The sequence below is a fragment of the Sebastes fasciatus genome, chromosome 16 (genome assembly GCF_043250625.1).
Source record: "Sebastes fasciatus isolate fSebFas1 chromosome 16, fSebFas1.pri, whole genome shotgun sequence".
Lineage (NCBI taxonomy): Eukaryota > Metazoa > Chordata > Actinopteri > Perciformes > Sebastidae > Sebastes > Sebastes fasciatus.
This window is the reverse complement of record NC_133810.1, coordinates 31555148-31574662: the sequence shown is the minus strand read 5'-3', so window position 1 is coordinate 31574662 and position 19515 is coordinate 31555148. Positions and strand designations below refer to the sequence as shown.

The following is a 19515-nucleotide window of genomic DNA, read 5'->3' as shown; positions in this document are numbered from 1 at the left end:
ATCACAGCCCAGTGACGTACGGGGGGGAAGAGGCGGGGACACAGCAACTTGCCAATCACAGCCCAGTGACGTAATGGGGGGGGAAGGAAAGGGGGAGACTGGAAAGAAAAGAGAAGATGAGAGAGGAAGAGGAGGAGGAGGAGGCTGCTGGGCTTTTCTCACATTAACGGACCGGTTCGGGTTCTAGTTCTGCAGCGCTGCAACACAGAGGAACCTTAAAGAGGCTCTGACCCAGATGTTCTGAGTGTTTCCTGCAGGGGGGGAGTGAGTGAAGCACAGAGAGACAAATAAACCTCCACAGAGCCACACCTTACTCCCAAATACTCCACTACCCAACATCCTCAGTACGAGTCTGACGACGTGACCACGTGGTTGTTTTTTCACAAAATTTTGAAAAAAAAAAAAGAATAAGTGGTATTTATTCATTATGTTTTTTCGTTGCGAGTTATTATCACCATTTACTTTGTTTCTCTTTATTTTATTTTTTTCCCCCTATTTTTTTTTAAAAAGAAATTGTTTATTATTATTCTTCTATTTTTTATTTCATTCCTATTTTCTAACTATATCTCATTTTTATTTTATTTTATTTTTTGATATTTATTTGGAAAAACAATAATTGGTATTTATTTATACATTTTTTTCGTTGTATTTACTTTGTTTCTTTTTCTTTTATTATATTTTCTTTTATTTATTTATTATTTGTTTTCCCTATTTAGTTTTTATTTATTTTTGTTTATTATTATTCCTATTCTTTTTGTTTTATTCTTTTATTTCTGTTTTCTAACTTTATCTCTCATTTTTATTTTATTTTTTGGATATTTATTTGGAAACAATAAAACAGAATTGGCATTTATTTATTAATTGTTTTCGTTGTGATTTATTGGCACTATTTACTTTGTTTCTCTTTATTTTTATTTTATTTTATTTATTTATTTATTTTTCCCTATTTATTTTTCTCTATTTAGTTTTTATTTATTTTTGTTTATTATTATTCCTATTCTATTTTTTTATATTCTTTTATTTCTGTTTTTTAACTTTATCTCTCATTTTTATTTATTTTTTGGGATATTTATTTTGGAAAAAAAGAACTATTGGTATTTATTTATTAAATAACAATGAATTGTCATAGGTTACTACTAGTATAGTAAATTAGACCTATATAGTCCCACCATTAATTAGTTAGTCAGCACTATTCTTTTTTAAAATTAGTTTTATTTTTTATAAACTCGGGGGAACGGGCTAATAGGAATTATGGATGAATATAATAAACATCTCTCTCTCTCTCTCTCTCTCTCTCTCTCGCCCTCTCTCTCTCTCTCTCTCTCTCTGCCTCGGTGGCAGAATAACCATCTGCTAGGATGAGAGTCTGGACACTGAGGACTCTGTGTTGACCCCGAGCAGCAGCTTCCACTGCTGAGGGAGGAAGCCAACGCTGAAGTGCCAAAAAGTTCTTCAAATGTCCACTTGAGGCTGACTAACTCTAAAAAGCAGGTCAATCCCCACAGATGTTAAAACTCCCAACTTTACAGCAGAAGTATAGATGTTTACAGCCTGGTACAAGAACTGGTTTAGAACTCTACAGCTCATATCCTCGTTCATAACAACTGTACAGGGATGCATTTTTATATAACTCACTCTTTTAAATTATATTAAGGTTTAAGGTTCTGTGCAATATTTTTAGGTGGAATTTCATTTCATTCTCATTGTGCAATATCATTTTTCCACTTGTGCAATTTTGTTAATAGTCTGTTTATTGTCAATACTGTATATATTGTTCCTATTTTTATATTTCTTTCTATTTAAATTGTTCATATTTTGTTACACTTTGTTTAGCTCTTTTTTTATTGTGTTAGCTGATGCATCTTGTTTTTTTGCACTATATCCCCTTTGCTGCTGTACACTGCACATCTCCCCACTGTGGGACTAATAAAGGAATAATTAATCTTATCTTATCTTAAAGTTCGGCATGATGGGATAGCTAGCTACCGGCTCAACATCAGCATACCAAAACTCCCGTCACAAAGTAAAACTTATCTCCAAAACAAACAGACATAATCAGCCTGATGTTCTCTTCTTTTTTCTTTTAAATGCTGACATTTGTCATGTTTGTTAAATAATTGTTCAACAGAGTGGAAATCCACTCTTAGTAAACCAGCTTCAGTTCCAATTTAACATTATAGACATGACATCACTGACTCTTTGTATAAATAAACACAGACTGACCATCCACCATCCAGCCATGACCTAATAGAAATTTTAATTCCATTATTTATTTATGAATTCTTTTAATTTTTAATTGATATGATGTACTTATTGACTGTTTTATGGTGTTTTTGTAAATCCCTTTTTTAATTTGAACTATTTATTGATGGATTAATATTTAAATTATTTTTATAATTCTTCTTTTTATTGCTCATTAAAATGTCAAATAATTAATTACTTTTTTTGTAATTTAGTCCATTTAGTCATAGATTATTATTATTATTATTATTATTATTATTATTATTATTATTATTATTATTCATAATAATAATAATAATAATAATAATGTCTCTTTTTAAAGTCACATGCATTGAAATTCATGGATTTGGTCAAATTTAAAACCGCAATAATTATGTTCAAAGCAAGGAATAATTCACTTCCGGGCAATATTCAAAAAATGTTTTGTGACAGGGAGGGATGGTTATACAAAAAAGATATTTTTGGGAGGTATATGGATGAGTCAGAGTTAAATAAATAAACTTGGGAGGCTATATTCAATTTGGGATGTAAATAAATCTGGGATAGTTTATATATTATATTATCATTCTATGTTGAGTTAATAGAGGAGGGTAGGAAGGGGTAGGGAAATATAAGTTTTACTTCTACCTATTCGGACACTATTACTCTTGTTTTGTTTGTTATTATTTTGTATCTTTTTTTATTTATTTTTATATTCTAAATAAAGTCATTCATTCAATTTGTACACAGATGTATTTATACCTATTTTTATTGTACAATTAATCAATGAAATGCTTTAAGCCTCTCGTGGTCCTCCTTGCTAAAGAGATAGTAGTCTGTGTAAACAAGACCAGAGAGCAGTTGGTCAGTAATTAGCAGCATTCCTCCCTCCGGGGGAGAGCCGAGGGGGGGAGGCGCTGTCTGTCTGTCAGCAAATGTGAAAACAGTGGGGGGTAGGGTCTACTACTCACACACATGAGGAGGGGAAAGTGTGCCATTCCTTGTTGTTCCAGGCCTGCGTTCTGCAGAGTAGAACATTTGGATGAGTGGACAAACTTTTGTGCAAAGAGCTGCTGCTGCTGCTGATGTCCAGTTTGGTGCCGAGTCAACGAGTGGCCTCTGAGGGGGGAGAAGACAAAGACAGGTTTATAGAGAGTGAAAATGACTTCCAAACCCTACAGAGGTCCCACTAAATACTGTCAGCTATGAATTAAAAAACACCAGAGGACCGTCTCACACTGATATCTCAATCAGGAGAGACTCGTATGAATTGAATGTTGATTTATTACAAAGTGCACAAACTTATGAATAGTAACAGTCTTTGGTGATTTAGACCCGATAATAAGGGGGAAGTGATGCCGTAGATGGATTTTGGATTATTCCCCCCGGGTCTAGACACTGGTGATGGAGGTAGTGAAGAGATTGATGCAGATCCGATGAATGAAGTGGAGCAGGATTGCTCTGATGGGATGAATCTGGAGGTGATGGGGTGGTGGAGGGTCGCATCAGTTTGTGCTGAATACTGACACTGAAAACAGCATATAGGGGAACGGTTTTTAAACTTTTAACAGCAACAATGTGATTCGTTAGGGAGATATGGCAAGATCTGATTGGTCACTGAGAAGAGAGACGCCCATATCAGCTAGCCCATGAGAGAGAGACCCAGATCGAATCAGATTGCACCCCTAGTCTTCTTGACTGAATTTACGCATAAGCTTCATTTAAGAAATTGTGGACGTGTTTTCTTGGCGATCTGTGGCAAAGAGTGCTTTCAGGTGCACGTGATTACATTTCTTTATTGTACCAATGGGAGAGAGATCACAACAGATCAGTGGGAAGCGATACAGAGTTCCAACTGTGTCAGGTATAAAGTCAATCATTAAAAATGAAAGGTCATATATCACTGCCGCACAAACTGAAGAGAAAGAGCCGTAATGTCTCAGATATGTGATGGCCTGGCTGTGGGAGGACTGGCTCCCCCCAGAGGGAAAAGGATTTGGGGTACATGTGAAAGATTATGTCCAACAGCGAGTCTACTGGGAAGTAGGTGAGATGTCGGAAGAATTAAAACACTTGATAGATTAGCCTCGCTATATCGTGACAGTAGTGTCATGAAACAGGTAACCTGAAAACAATCATGTTCCTCTGTATCCTCCGGTGTTCACAGACCGGAGGAAAACAAGCAGTAAGAGCTGATCTGAGGTCTGCTGTCCAGCTGTCGTCTATGAGAGCCGGCTGTCAATCACTCTGAACTCCGACCAAACGGTCAAACTAGGCAGCGCTGATCAAATATGAATCAATATTCTGTTACGTTAATGTCTATTTCTCTCCCAGATGTTCTCTGAATCATCTTGTAGTGCACGGTTTAGCTGTAACATGAGAAAATTTGTGATGCCACCGCCATTGTGAAATCTGTCGAAGGGACGCCAAGTACCGGTCACATGACCGGAGCACAGCCAATAGGAACGCTTTCTCTCTCTGAAATGACCTGTGATTGGTCAAAGTCTCCCGTCACGGGCTAGATGTTCTAAAGCCTGAAAACAGAGCCATGAGGAGGAGCAGGAGTCTAGTTATCTCTCACAACACTTGAATTACAATATGCTGAAAGGTTATTATGGGATGTCTGCCCAAAGATGCCAAAAACATACAGCGTCGGTCCTTCAACATCTGGGCAGTGGCCACGCCGGCTCTTTGAGTTACATCATGTCAGCTTTGAGTAAAAGTGATAGCATTTATCTGGCAGTTACATGGCACCGTGTTTTTATAGAGTTTTCTGATGACCCTATTTTGTGAGAGGTAATCATATGTTAGTTTCCTTCCCACCCCCCAACATGTGAATATGTTGTGCACATGCAGAGGCTTTAAGTTCGGCCCTGTCAGTGTCTGTGTATATTGTTTTTGTTATAAATCTGGAAAATAAAGGTTTTTTTTAAAAGAAAAGAAAAGAAAAACGTCCTTTTTAACTAAAAACCTATTTATTCATTGAACTAAACTCGGAAAAAAAGTTGGTAAACTTGTGTTTGGTGGATTATTTCTCTGTTGTTACAATGCTAATTCTCATTGTATTTTACATGGTTGGAAAGCCTGTTTATTTACCTTCACAATGATGTCCAACTTGTAAGGATCATGCATTTGTGGGATTAGCAGTGCAGCTGATTATGTGGGGAGCGCCCAAGAAAAATTTGCCAAAATTCTCTGCCAATGGTAAACAGTGTATTCTCCTTTCCGAGTTTATATTGACTCATTTATATATTAATATATTAATATTAACATTTATTTATATATTTATTGCCTCCATTTATTTCAGGATTTATTTCATAGCCCTATTTATTTATTTATTTACTTATTTCGTGGGCATATTTATTTATTTATTTCATGGGCATATTTATTTATTTACTTACTTACTTATTTCATGGGCATATATATATATATATATATTTATTTATTTATTTTATAACCCTATTTATTTATTTCATGTGCATATTTAATTATTTATGTCTTTATTTATTGGATGAAAGGCATTCCATATTATTCTAGCTTGTCCTTTGATATTCTATAATATCACCAGTTCCCATATTAAATCTATTGTAGCACTATAGTGCAGATAAAGCCCTCTTCATTAGCAGATGAGTATCTCTATCTCTACAAGTCTATTACTGGGCTCATCATCCTCATCATCATCATCATCATCATCATCATCATCATCATCAGGCCCATTTGTGCCTTTTGCCCCAGTTTGCTCCTCTCCGGCTCTCAGCGGGGCTCCAGGTGGCTCCTGCTGGTCCTGACAGCTTTGTTTACCCTGGATGAAGGGGGGCATTAGGGCCCAATGAGGATCCTCACACCCGGTCTGCATCAGTGGAGAGCAGAGACAGGCTGCAGGGATGACCTGACCTGATGATTACCACAATAATATCACCTTTGTTCTTCCATTAAAGTTAACAGTTCGCCCCCCCAAAAGACGATTTTAACAATGAAGAATATAGTCTGCTTTATGTGCCACTTTGGTTCCTGTTCCTATCCTAGAAGACAGACCCCTAAATATATGAAACGTGCACAAAACACTATTAATAGGCAATAGGCTACCATGTGAAAGGGCCTATAGGCTGCAGAGAATATCAATTAACAGATAATTAATTAAACATGAAGAGTGCAAAGCTGGATAAGAGCTGAATTAATGCACAAACTTTTACATTTTCTCAAAAAAAAATTCTCAACCTGCTGAAAAGCCACTGTAATCTTCTACTGTTTTGATTTATATATTACCATATAAGGTCGAATAATCCTCTCACATTAATATATTGCATTGTGGTGAGTTAGTGGCCTGCTGATAGTCATCCATCGCGCCCTGAAGTGACTGAATGTGTGACACTCGCCGGTCTATAATGGAGCTGTTGCTGCCTGCTGCTTTTCTCACACAGATGGTGTTTAACTTTTCTCCTCCTTGTTTTTACAGATAACCTGCTGGTTCGACATTTCTCACCTCCCTGCTGTGCCATGCCAAATGCACACACTGTAAACAATCTCTGTTAATTTACAGCAGCATTTCAACAGTATTAACTTGTTATTGCTAAAAACAGTGCTTTGCTGTTAATACAAAAGAAAACCTGTTAAATTAATTATATTATAATTATAATGCATTCTTAAAAAACATCACTTTCCTGCTGATCAACTGTCTAAAGTCTCATCAGTAACAGCTTCATGCAGTATTTGTTGAATTCTGGGACCTGATCTGCTCATGTGAGGCTTCTACATTGTACATGATTGTAAAATCAGTGAATTATCTTTATTGTTCTTCACTCACATGTTGTTCTGGTTTCATTCTGTGCTTGTAGCCAGCTAGAGACACACAACAAGTCTATTATAGCCTTTTTCCTAACAACCTTTAATTGTATTTAGTGTGAGTATTCCTATGTCTGTAACCTGCTAAGTCTATTCATCTATAGGCACAAAATAATGTTTATTAAAATATATGTAAAAAATAAATAGTGCATTAAAACAAATCAGTAAGATAATGTAAAAGAAAGGTGAAAAACAGCTATATAATGTATCTTTAAACAGTAAATTAACTGTGAAATACTGTTTAATTAATAAAAAACAAACTGTATTTTTCATTAACAGTCCAAAGCTGTAAATAGCGACAGTATTATAATGTTAATTTTACAGTAACATAAAGGCAAACCCTGCTGCCAGTGTTTTACTGTTATTTTACTGGGACATTCTTAACAGTGTAGTTAATAAGAAGATGATTTTTGGGATTCAAAACGTCTCTCTATCATATCATTATCTTATTGTTTTTAAATCATTAGTGCAGAGAGAGTCAACTTGTCATTTGGTCACATTTGGGACACACACGCACACTCACGCACGCGCACACAGCAGGCTTTATAAACCCCTGGCATCTCAGTGGGACTCCTCTCAGTCTCTCTCAGCTCCACAGAGAACCAGCTGCTCTTCCAGTCTCTCCTGCACACACAGAGGAGGAACATATATACCTGCAGTCATCATCAGACGAGCCTGAACATCTATTTAAAAAGAGGAAAGTCAGTATTTCAGTAGGATTTCTCCAGCAGGAGGAGGAAGAGGAGAAGAAGATGAGTTCTGCATGCCTGGTCCTGCAGCAGTCGTCCTTCAGCGCAGCTCCGCGGTGGTCACGACCGATGACAGGCAGCAGGAGCTCCGACACTACTGACAGGTAACAGACCTACAGACCGGTCACCGACTGCATGTGAAGTAAACGTTCATTCTGATGGAGAGGAGACTACAATAACAAGAGATAGACCAGACCAGAGCTTTGTTTCTGTTGCCAGGCAACAGCAGCAGCTGCTAGTTAACCTGAATGAAGTGTTAATAAGAGATAAGATCAGATATTCCTTTATTAGTCCCACAGTGGGGGAATCTGCAGCAGCAAAGGAGATAGTGCAGAAACAAGAAGCATCAGCTAACACAGAAAAACAAGAGATAAACAAAGTGAAACAGAATATGAACCATTTAAATAGAAGGAAATATAAAAATAGAAGCAGTATATAAGATAAGATAAGATAAAATGAACCTTTATTAATCCCTGGAGGGAAATTCAAGTGCGCCAGTGGTTAGAGTCCTAGATGGTTGCAGATAGTGCATGTTTAAAGGTAGATAGTGCATGTTTAAAAGGTAGATAGTGCATGTTTAAAGGCAGATAGTGCATGTTTAAAAGGTAGATAGTGCATGTTTAAAGGCAGATAATACATGTTTAAAGGCAGATAGTGCATGTTTAAAAGGTAGATAGTGCATGTTTAAAGGCAGATAGTGCATGTTTAAAGGTAGATAATACATGTTTAAAGGCAGATAGTGCATGTTTAAAGGCAGATAGTGCATGTTAAAAGGTAGATAGTACATGTTTAAAGGCAGATAGTGCATGTTTAAAGGTAGATAATACATGTTTAAAGGCAGATAGTGCATGTTTAAAGGCAGATAGTGCATGTTTAAAAGGTAGATAGTGCACGTTTAAAGGTAGATAGTGCATGTTTAAAAGGTAGATAGTGCACGTTTAAAGTTCTTAAAGTCCTCATAGTTCTCATATGGGGATCAGCCTTGGGCCTTCCTGTCTGAATATACCTGTATTTACGCTCTGTCTGAAACGCTCCGTTTTAGTGCATTTCAGCGGAATTGCGTTGCTAGGCAACAGTTTGGGTCCATGTTTACTTTCTGTCAGCTGATGTTATTCACATACACTGCAACAGGAAATAAACTGGGACACATTTAGAATGTTTACATTTAAAACCGTGTAATGGTCTAAATATCGTGTATTTGTGACATCACAAATGGACAGAAATCCTAATGGCTTGTTTCAAACGTACAATTTCTGAGTACGGGCTGTGTGTATTTCTCTTTATATTGAGCGTTTTGATAGTTTAACAGTATTTATAAAGCACTTAAAGACGCTTTATAATATAAAAGACATGACAATCTCACTTTTTACAATATGGGACCTTTAAGTTAAAGGTGGAGTCTGTGATTCTAATACAATAATACACTTTTTTTCAAATTCAGTGACCTCACGGTCCGCTGGCTGTCTGTTCTCTGTGAGTGTGCTCTGAAAACAAAATATTGTGTTCATCCACAGCTCTGGCTGGGAAACAAACAAAGTGACGCAGATCGAGCCACTAGGGCCGAACCCAATGTTGTTTTTACATTCAAAGCTTCTGATGAGGTTTTAGAATGAAGCCGAGAATGGTGCGCATGCTGCCAGATGTCCTCCCGGTGAAGCAAGTGTTTGCAGGATCCTATAGGATAGAACTATATAATGTGGGAATATAGATCTATATAATGTATAGTATATGTATGAATATGATAAATTGTAGTAGTTTTAGGATTTAATGAACGTCATGTTTCCTCTCGTTGCAGCCAGACGTCCCTGTGGAGGCCGTGGTTATCCAGCAGCAGGGATCGATCAGAGCGATGCCCACGCACCCAGCTGTCCTCTGTAAGTTACAACACTCCCATTGATCTGAGATCACTGGATCTCTTACACTTAGTGTCTTGGTTCTCTAAATACCACGAGGTATACCAGGAGTTTCTTCCTCTTGTAGCATCTTATTTTGGCCACTTGGAGGCAGCGTTGTGAATCAAACATCGCTCCTTTAGGTTGACGTGTATATACAATATTCATCTGGAGTCTTTTATCTCCGTCGACCAACTCCTGATGTAAATATCTTATCTTCAGCTGCTAAATGCTCCACCATGTTCACCAGCTGGTCTCTGACTGAGTCTGTCTGCTTTGTACAGTGTACTTTCATTTTGTCTCAGTGTTTGGTTTCTTTCTTGAATTCACAAGGATTCAAATTGCTTCTGTGGAAGAGCAACAATCCTCCTGTCTGAAGGTTCAAACCTAAAGTATTGATGTTAACACCAAAGAGTGAAAATATGCACTGACCCCCCCCTTCGTCTTTGACTCCCTCAGCCGTACTCCAGAGCCGCGGTGCCAGGCCGCTTCTCGTCAGATGGGAAACCTCAGGCCTTCCAGCACCCCGTCAGGTCAGTGTCCTCTCGGTTTCCATCCTTACATACAGACGCTGCCTTCTGTCATCTTTAACTCCACAACACACTGGAGAGAGTAGTTAGACTTTACTGAAGTTCGAGCTACGCAGCAACATCTTTTTATTTAACCCTAAAGCTCGGTTTATGCTCGCCGTAGTGAAGCCGGTACGAGGTTACAGCATGTAAACATGTTCTAGTAGAAACATAAAATACAAGTATGAACCTGACACTCTAATAGCCCTTATTTAAAAAAAAATTAAGTTTTTAAAGTTTTAAGATGCACTAATAGCTGAATCCAGAGTTATTACCATGGCAACGGTCGAAGCTACGCAGCATTGGGGTCAGCTCTAGTAGAATAACATCTGTCTTGTTCTTTCTCTCTTAAACAGGCTGTTCTGGCCCAAACTCAAGTCCTTTGACTACCTGTACAGTGACGGAGAGGCTCTGCTGAGGAACTTTCCCGTTCAGGCGACCATCAGCTTTTATGACGAGTCCGACAGTGAAGGTGAAGATGAAGACGAGGAGGACGGCGAGGAGGACGGCGACTCTCAGGAGTGCCTAAAACAGCATTTCACCTCCTACAACTGAGCGAGCATCTCTGTCTTCCTGTGAAACGGCCGGAGAGACTGCAGTCAGCATTTATACACACTTACTTTAAAAAGGTGGACACAACATTTGACAGTTTAGAATTAACTCAGCAGTGTGGTCGGTGGCAATAAGGGATGCAACGATACCACTTTGTTTCAGACCGAGTACAAGTACTTACATTTGGGTACTCGCCGATACCGAGTACCGATACGAGGCGGTGCGCCGCCACCGGCTCTAGGTCGGCTTGGAAAGGCTCGGGGCGAAGCTGCTTCCCGGGGCCGTGGACAAAGTGCTCGCTGTGCCCTCTCTCCTGCTGGGGAGGGACGGGGCCCCCTGCTCCCGGTGCGACTGTCGACCGGGGCGGACTCTACTTAGTGCGCCCCAACCGCGTTGTGCCCCCAGGGCGAGGCTCGGCCCATGTAAAAGGCGCGATGTCTGCAACCCACCCGACCCGTCTTGAAACACGGACCAAGGAGTCTAACGCACGCGCGAGTCAGAGGGTGCAAGCAAAACTCTGTGGCGCAATGAAAGTGAGCGCCGGCGAGCGCCAGCTGAGGTGGGACCCCGGCCCAGCAGGGTCAGGCGCACCACCGGCCCGTCTCGCTCGTACCGTCGGGGAGGTGGAGTCTGAGCACGTGCGATAGGACCCGAAAGATGGTGACGAGAGGTTAACGTCACGCTGCCGCAAAGTGGTATCGGTGCCGTTGTATCGGAGACGTTTTGTGAGTACGAGTACATGAGCACAGTATCGGACCCGATATCTGGGCATGGAGGTTTACAACATTTAGCAACACCAGGGGCAAAAAAAGATTTGAACTCAAACTAATACGTAGAATTACTCAGCATCATGCTGCCCATTTTGTATTGCAGTCTCTCTGTGTAGTCTCTCTGTACTGCACACAACTGTGACATTTAGCATTCTGCACATAATAACTGTGTCGTGGTATGAACTGTAGTATCTGCCGCACCATGTTGTTCTCTCAGCGTGTACGGTGACGGAGGGAAGCTAAGTGTCATGTTCTCCCATATTGGGATATTTGTCATGATTAAAGTCAATCTCAGGGTCTGATCCTCTGATCCAGTGTACAGTATATATACATTTCTAACTTATGATGTACATTATATAGAACATGTACATAAAGATGTTGAATTATTTTATATACATTTGTGCATCAGACTTGTTTTGTACTGTCCAAACAGGTTGTATAAAAGAAATAAATATAACCGATATTGGGAATGAAGAATGTTTATCCTCATCTGTTCTGTTCTTGATATTTATGTGGATTTGTTGAGGTTTTCATGTACATCTTCTGCTTTAAGTGAGATTAAAGAGAATAGAAGAGAGGCGAAGAAGGAGGAAAATGAGGGAATGTGAGAGGGAGACAGTCAATTAAGACAAAAGGAACAGATCTTTTACTTCAGTAAATATTACAGTGTAAAAATACGCTGTTACAAGTAAAACTTATGCATTCAAAATCTTACCGGTAAGTAAAGTATACAAGCATCGGCATCAAACTATACTTAAAGGTTCTTTGCAGGATTCTGAGCATTAAAGCACAAAATAAATCACTCCCTTTCTCCTCTATTATGCATTAGGTGTAATGTAAGAGACATATTTCTGTTGCTTCTGGGAGCGTAAATTCATTTCCAGATTCTGGGCATGTATTTCCAAGGTAATTAGAAGATTATTTAAAATGAAAATTAAAAAGGACCCTGGTGTTTTCCTCTTGGGCTTTCCCTCCAGGGAACTGTATCTCCCTGCATCACTTCTGAGTACTGATAACATGAGCTGCAATACTACTACTACTACTACTACTAATAATAATAATAATGGCAAAGTATCCTCCTATCCTGACCAGCTCTTTTGTAGTTTTACATGAACACTAGATGGCACTCAAACGCTGGATTCCAGCTAGCTGACGCTGGATATGGAGTTGCTTTGGGAGCTGATTAGTGAGGCAGAATTAATTGATATTTTAAAGAGGATGTAATCATGACAACACACGAGCTGGCAGTGTGAACGAACGGGGAAACAACAAATTATAAACCACTGAAATGTGCTTCTCATTCACACTTGCTGCAGGCCCTGAAGCTTATGAGGGGAGAAAGGTACATGTGACCGTTCTCGGTGAGACATTTTTAATTTTCTATATTTCTCCACAATCGCACATGTCTGGGGTATAAATATGAGATATACACACACTCTCATTCCAAATGCTCGACCCACTTTAGTCCCATTTACTCAAGATGTCTAATTTCCTGAGTGATTGCGTCCATTCTGCATTTCAGCCTCTTTCTAAATTGTCGACAGGTGCATCTATTTCTCTGAGTGATCGGGATATGGAGTTGGCCTCTGGCATTCTGAAGCAACAATATTTTTCACACCCAGGTGGTGAATATCAGACATCGAGATTGCCGCCACCTCATTTGCCTTTCAAGCCTCCTTAATGCAACAAGTGAAAACCAAACAAAACTAGAATGGCATTCGGAGAGCGCAGACCTCTGTGCAGCCTTCGCCATCATCCACGCGTATTTTTGTTTATGTTGAGATCAGCTGTACGTGGCGGAGCATCGTAAAAACACTTCATACAAACTGGACAGAAACAAAGTAAAACTCACCCAAACCGTCGTTGTTACTCTTTCCAACAATCACCAAGTGTGCTTTGGTCCAACTCAACTGGAATTTCACAGAGTTTAATGTGAAAAAACGCAGAATCTACAAACCAACAGACCAAAAAAACAACAAACAAACCAACCAACCAACCAACCAACCAACATACCAACCAACCAACCAACCAACCAACCAACAAACCAACAAACTAACCAACAAACCAACTGACATACCAACCAACATACCAACAACCCTACCAACAAACCAACAAACCAACTAACAAACCAACCAACCAACAAACAAACCAACCAACCAACCAACATACCAACAAACCAACCAACAGACCAAAAAAACAACAAACCAACCAAACAACCAACAAACCAACCAACAAACCAACATACCAACAAACCAACCAACAAACCAACAAACCAACCAACAAACCAACCAAACAACCAACAAACCAACCAACAAACCAACAAACCAACCAACGTACCAACAAACCAACCAACAAACTAACAAACAAAAAACACATGCCAGCAGCAGCAGTATTTTAGTTATGTGGATGTAGACTTTGCAAAGATTTCTACCCTTCACGCCATTAGTTTTATAAAGTGTATAGATTATATTTCATATATATATATATTTAATATGAGGCCTGCCATCATGAAGTGGATGCAGTCAGAGAACATAAATGGGCCACTTAACTTAAGCTATCAAGATTAATATGTTGAGGAAAAAATGCTTCCAGCAATGAAATATGTGGAGGGAATATTGAGCACACAGTTTCACTTTTGACGGCACATTTAAGATCAGGAGAATTCCTTCTGTCTTCGGCCTTGGAAGGAGGTAATTATCCCCAAAACTGTTACTGGCACCAAATACTGACCTGTAAACATACTATTACCGTCGATGTGCATGTGATCATTTCTGAATTTTTTTTTTTAATTTCAATATAGTGTCTGTGCAAAGAGAGCCGTGGAAAAGAAAGATATCTTTTGGCTTTGCTTGAGCAAAAAAACCAAATCCACCACACAGCATCTGAGCAGCCTCACGGTGCAGGAGTGTGCTCAATACGCCAAACCATTTTACAACTGGGTGCACAAGAGTAGGAAGATGATGTTAAAAAAATGATGATATTGCTTCAGGGAATCAATGATATGTATCAAAATGTATTAAAACAATACATTTATCTTAACTGCTTATCTTATTTTTCTGTTCAATATATTGTATGTCATTTTTACTACGCCACAGGGGGACTATAGTAAAATGTGAGACAGTAGTAGAAGAAGTAAAAACAGAAAGACTCTGGTGGAAACAGCTCTGAAAGAACTCCACATTAATAATTCTCCTGATCTTAAATGTGCCGTCAAAAGTGAAACTGTGTGCTCAATATTCCCTCCACATATTTCATTGCTGGAAGCATTTCATCCTCAACATATTAATCTTGATAGCTTAAGTTAAGTGGCCCATTTATGTTCTCTGATTGCATCCACTTCATGATGGCAGGCCTCCTATTAAATATATATATATATATATGAAATATAATCTATACACTTTATAAAACTAATGGCGTAAAGGGTAGAAATCTTTGCAAAGTCTACATCCACATAACGAAAATACTGCATGTGTTTCCTCCCAGTGTGCATGAATCCTTCATACATATATACTGTATATTGATATTAACAGGAATAATGAATAATGAATGAATGAATCCAGGTTCCTTTTACATGTAGAGAAAATGCAACCGGCAGATATTACCATGTTTAGTCTCATTGGAAAGACAACAATATCCTCCACCAGGCTGTACAGAGGCCTGAGGCAAAGTGTTTTCATTAACAGTATGAACCCCCGTGCAAAGTGGACCAGAGTCAATGGAAGCTTGTGTCAGATATGCCAAATCACTGCGCCTGCCAAGGCTTCCAGCAGGAATTCCTTTTTCAAAAATCACAATGGAACTTGCACACAACTCCCCACTGATTCTCCAAACCTCTGCCAGTCGACTAATAGTCACTTCATTTGTTCAGATGGTCATAATTAAATCAAGGGACCGGCTTTCACCCATCAAGACTCTGCAGGAATGATGCTATTGTTGGGAAAGATGGTGGGATTTGGCGCCGAACTCCCGAACTTCAACGTACAAAAGCCACATGCAAGCAACAGTCAATAAGTAACACAATCAGGTAAACTGGGTTTAAATAACTGTATGGAATTATAACAGAGTGTTAAAAGTAGATTATTAGTTGGCTTAATTTGCTTTGGAGAAACAGAAGCCAAAGCTATGCAACCCTTCATTAAACACACATCAACGTCACAGCAAAGATTATGTTTTTTTCACAATGACTGTAAAAATAATTGTGACAACCGGGTGATTTATGTGAAGATGGAGGCGAACGGTTGTAGTCGAGGTTGGCAGCAATGCCAACGAAAAATAAAACACATGAAGAATGACTGTGGCCTGCCGCAGGGCAGCTGTCTCAAACCTCTCCTGTATTCCAACCTCACAAATGACTTGCCATCTGTTTTGCGTAAAGCGAGTATACAAATGTACGCCGATGATTCCATACTGTATTACGCAGCAAATACAAGCGGAGAACTAGACCAAGTTCTACCTTCAGACCTAAACTTGGTCTTTGATTGGATAAAACAAAATAAGTTGGTGCTAAATATCTAAAAAACTAAATACATCATTCTGGGATCTAGTCATAAGCTGCAGGTGGATAAGGTCACATTACTGGGACTAACTATAGACAGTCAATTGTCATGTGTAGAACACATTGACACAATTGTCAGGAAAATGCCTTCCGTATGTTCCAGCACACATTCTGGGACAAGTAGTTAAATCTTTAAGTTTAATCCACCTGGACTATTGCTCACCTGTATGGTCTTCTGCACCGAAAACTGCACTGCTGAAACTACAAATAGCCCAAAACAGAGCTGCAAGACTAGTCTCACACTGCCCCATGAGAACAAACACAGACAGCATGCATCATAAACTGTCATGGTTACCAGTAGAGAAAAGACTCGCCTTAAGCAAAGCGACATTCTTTAGTTACAGCATTTATTCTACTAAACCAGAGTTTTTATACAGTCAAATTACCAAATGCAGCGATGTGCATGGTCATTTCACTAGAACAGCAGGTGACGGCCAAATCATGTTACCTCACCCAAAATCAAATGCCTTAAAAAAGACATTTATCATGCCATCAATCACTGGAATAGCTGCCCTCTTTACATCCGCCAATCCTCTAACAAATCGTCATTCAAACACCATCTAAGAACACATTACTGATCAATAGTCCAGTGTTGGTCATATATGGCTTTTTCGTTCCTTTTTCCCTGATGATGGGCCTTTAGGCTAAATGGTTGTGGAAGATGTGTATGAATGTGAAATTTATATATGTTTGGAAAATTTGAATGTTATTAGCGTAACACAAATATGATGTTGAAACAGTTAAATCAACAGCTCTTTAAATGAGTTTTTAATCCTTATGAGACTAAGACGTACTGCAGGGCTGACTGTTGTATTAGACTGCATTAGTTTTAGCTCCGTGTTCCTAATAAACTGGCATTACACTTCTAAAATCTATTAATACATCACTGCCCCATCTAGACGTCTATATCCGACTTTTGAGAGTTCCGTTAAATTAATAAATCTGTTAATTTAAGCATTCACACATCGGGAGTTTTTTCTTTCACCAGCTGTCCTTCCTGCATTTGGCAGCTTCAACTGTGTTAATTTTAGTCTGGATTAAGTGTTTAACTTCTTCGTATTTGTCTAATATAGTTCGCTCTTCCTTTGTAAAATGTGTCTCTCTGCCTGTCTGTCTGTAGACCTGTCCATGTCTGTGGTTGGTCAGATGCTGCAAACCACCTTGTGATGTGGTGATTCACTTCCATTCTTCTCACACTGTGCATTTTTATCATCTTCCATTGTCTTTAACTTACAGTAAGTAGTCAGTGCTCGAAGATCCATATTAAAACTTTTCTTTGGGTTCTGGAGCTGAGCCAACGACCTAAGGTTCTATAAATAAAAGAGATTTGACTACGAAAGCAGTTTAAGTGGTTTATTTCCATCCAAACCACCACGTTTCTGCAGTGCAAAAATACATAAATCAAATTAGTAATATAAACTAAATACCACCGTCTTTGGACCGCTTAGCGTGATCTCGTTTGTCAGGGTTAGTTTTCTCCGGGGAGGCCTGCCCATGGACCCCCTAGCTGTCTGGTTGCTCCATATCTATGTGGAATTTCCAGTTTATTTAAGCACATAGCGTAGGCCTTCGTCACATGGGGATATGATATTACGATGTGCCGTCTAGCTTTCTCTTTTTCTCAATAGGTGGGCCTTTCTTTAGGGGGATAAAATACGTTTTGCTGCCGGCCCGTTCCACAGCAGTACGTTGCTTTGCTACCACGCCGGTACTCCTCTCCGTTTCTCCAAACAGCGTGCCGACCGTCATCAGGTAATACACTCACCATGGATGAGCACCTCATACAACCCCACTTTAAAAAACACCCCAAACAACTAACCCTTAGAATGTGAGTGGCAGGTGACGCCGTAGTGAAGTCTCTCAAAGGCTGCGCTGATAAAGACACAAGAGAAGAGAGGCGTGGACGGACGGAGATTGCCAAAGAAAATAGAGAAAGGAAAAGTGAGAGGAACAAAGATGGAGCTTTTCTATTTGGGCACTATTCTCCCCTCACATCTTTCAAGGCGCCGGGATAATTCCTTCACTAAGCTGCACCTACCCCGAGGAGCAACTGAAGCATTCAATATGCACTCAATCCATTAGGAACTGAACCGCCTGCATTAGTGCCTCACCAGAGACAAGATTCAATTTCCACGGAGCTGAGGAGGGAAAGGCTATAGACTCCCGGTGAATACAATAACAAATGCCCTGAAATTAATATTTAAAGACAGACAGAGGCAGGAGGACTGCAGAAAAAGTCAATACAATGCATAAAAGTGATATCACTGGTTCAGATAGAAAACCTTCAATACTCTCTGCTCTTTGCATCACATACACATTCCTTTGCTCCACAGCCTTTTATGATATAGAAATATGAAAGCTTTCATCAGTCAGTGAAACAGTTTATGCAAACATGTTCAATGAAATACGACATATAGACCATATCTACTGACATTCCTCTTCCCTCTCCTCTTCAGACGCCACTCTGCAGCCGGTCTGTGAGCGTCACTGGCTGGCTCTCCAGCGAGCTACGCCCATCAGGTGATTGTGGAGCTTTTCAACTCCAGAAAGGCAGATAATCACAGGTTCCTGTTCATTTATAATGGACATCTGTGTTGTGATATTTAAACAAACTATCTGTCATCAAGGAAATAAAAGCCTCTTGTCTACAGACCGGTCTTTAGAGACCTCCAGCCAGCTCGTAGCGGTCTGTGAGCGTGACCGCCCGGCTGGCGAGGCAGCGACCCCGGCAGGCGCTATATCTATCTGTCATGGCAGTTTGTGGAGCTTCTAAACTCTGACAACGTTGGAGCAAATGTTCGATTCACCATCTAATATCATAAAACTGTCAATATTCTAAATCTACACAGTTGATTTCTCACCTCTAAAACTTTCAGAAGTGAACTGAGTGATGTAATAGCTACGAAAAATCTAAAAAACAAGCCGTTTTTTTGCTGCTGCTGCTGTTGTTGTTGTAACCGTAGCCTGTAGCGGTCCAGCGCTTTGCATTGTGGGATACAGTAGGCGAGGTAGACTGGTTTGATGCAGACTGGAGATTTTTTCTGAATCAGTACGACATCCGGGGACTTTGGTATACTGTAGATTTAGCTTTTGTTCGCATACTGAATACTACATTTTGGTCAAAACAGTAAGTACTACTAGTAGCCTATAGTATGAGGTTGTACTACTAGTACAGTATGAGGTTGTACTACTAGTATAGTATGAGGTTGTACTACTAGTATAGTATGAGATTGTACTACTAGTATAGTATGAGGTTGTACTACTAGTATAGTATGAGGTTGTACTACTAGTATAGTATGAGATTGTACTACTAGTATAGTATGAGCTTGTACTACTAGTATAGTATGAGGTTGTACTACTAGTATA

At 39.4% G+C, this 19515-nt stretch overlaps 1 protein-coding gene and 1 long non-coding RNA gene across 2 annotated transcripts; both read left to right on the top strand.

Moving 5' to 3' along the window:
- The first annotated feature begins 130 nt into the window (after positions 1 to 130).
- LOC141752776 (uncharacterized) lies at positions 131 to 7021 on the top strand. The gene is made up of 3 exons (XR_012590336.1): positions 131 to 414; positions 1342 to 1491; positions 6677 to 7021. It is a non-coding gene; the product is annotated as an uncharacterized LOC141752776 (long non-coding RNA).
- A 54-nt stretch (positions 7022 to 7075) lies between these two features.
- On the top strand, positions 7076 to 11035 carry LOC141752775 (protein ripply1-like). The gene is made up of 4 exons (XM_074610937.1): positions 7076 to 7915; positions 9607 to 9685; positions 10163 to 10236; positions 10629 to 11035. Exons 1-4 carry the CDS (start codon positions 7815 to 7817, stop codon positions 10825 to 10827), a joined length of 453 nt encoding a protein of 150 aa, XP_074467038.1. The 5' UTR covers positions 7076 to 7814; the 3' UTR covers positions 10828 to 11035.
- Positions 11036 to 19515: the final 8480 nt, after the last annotated feature.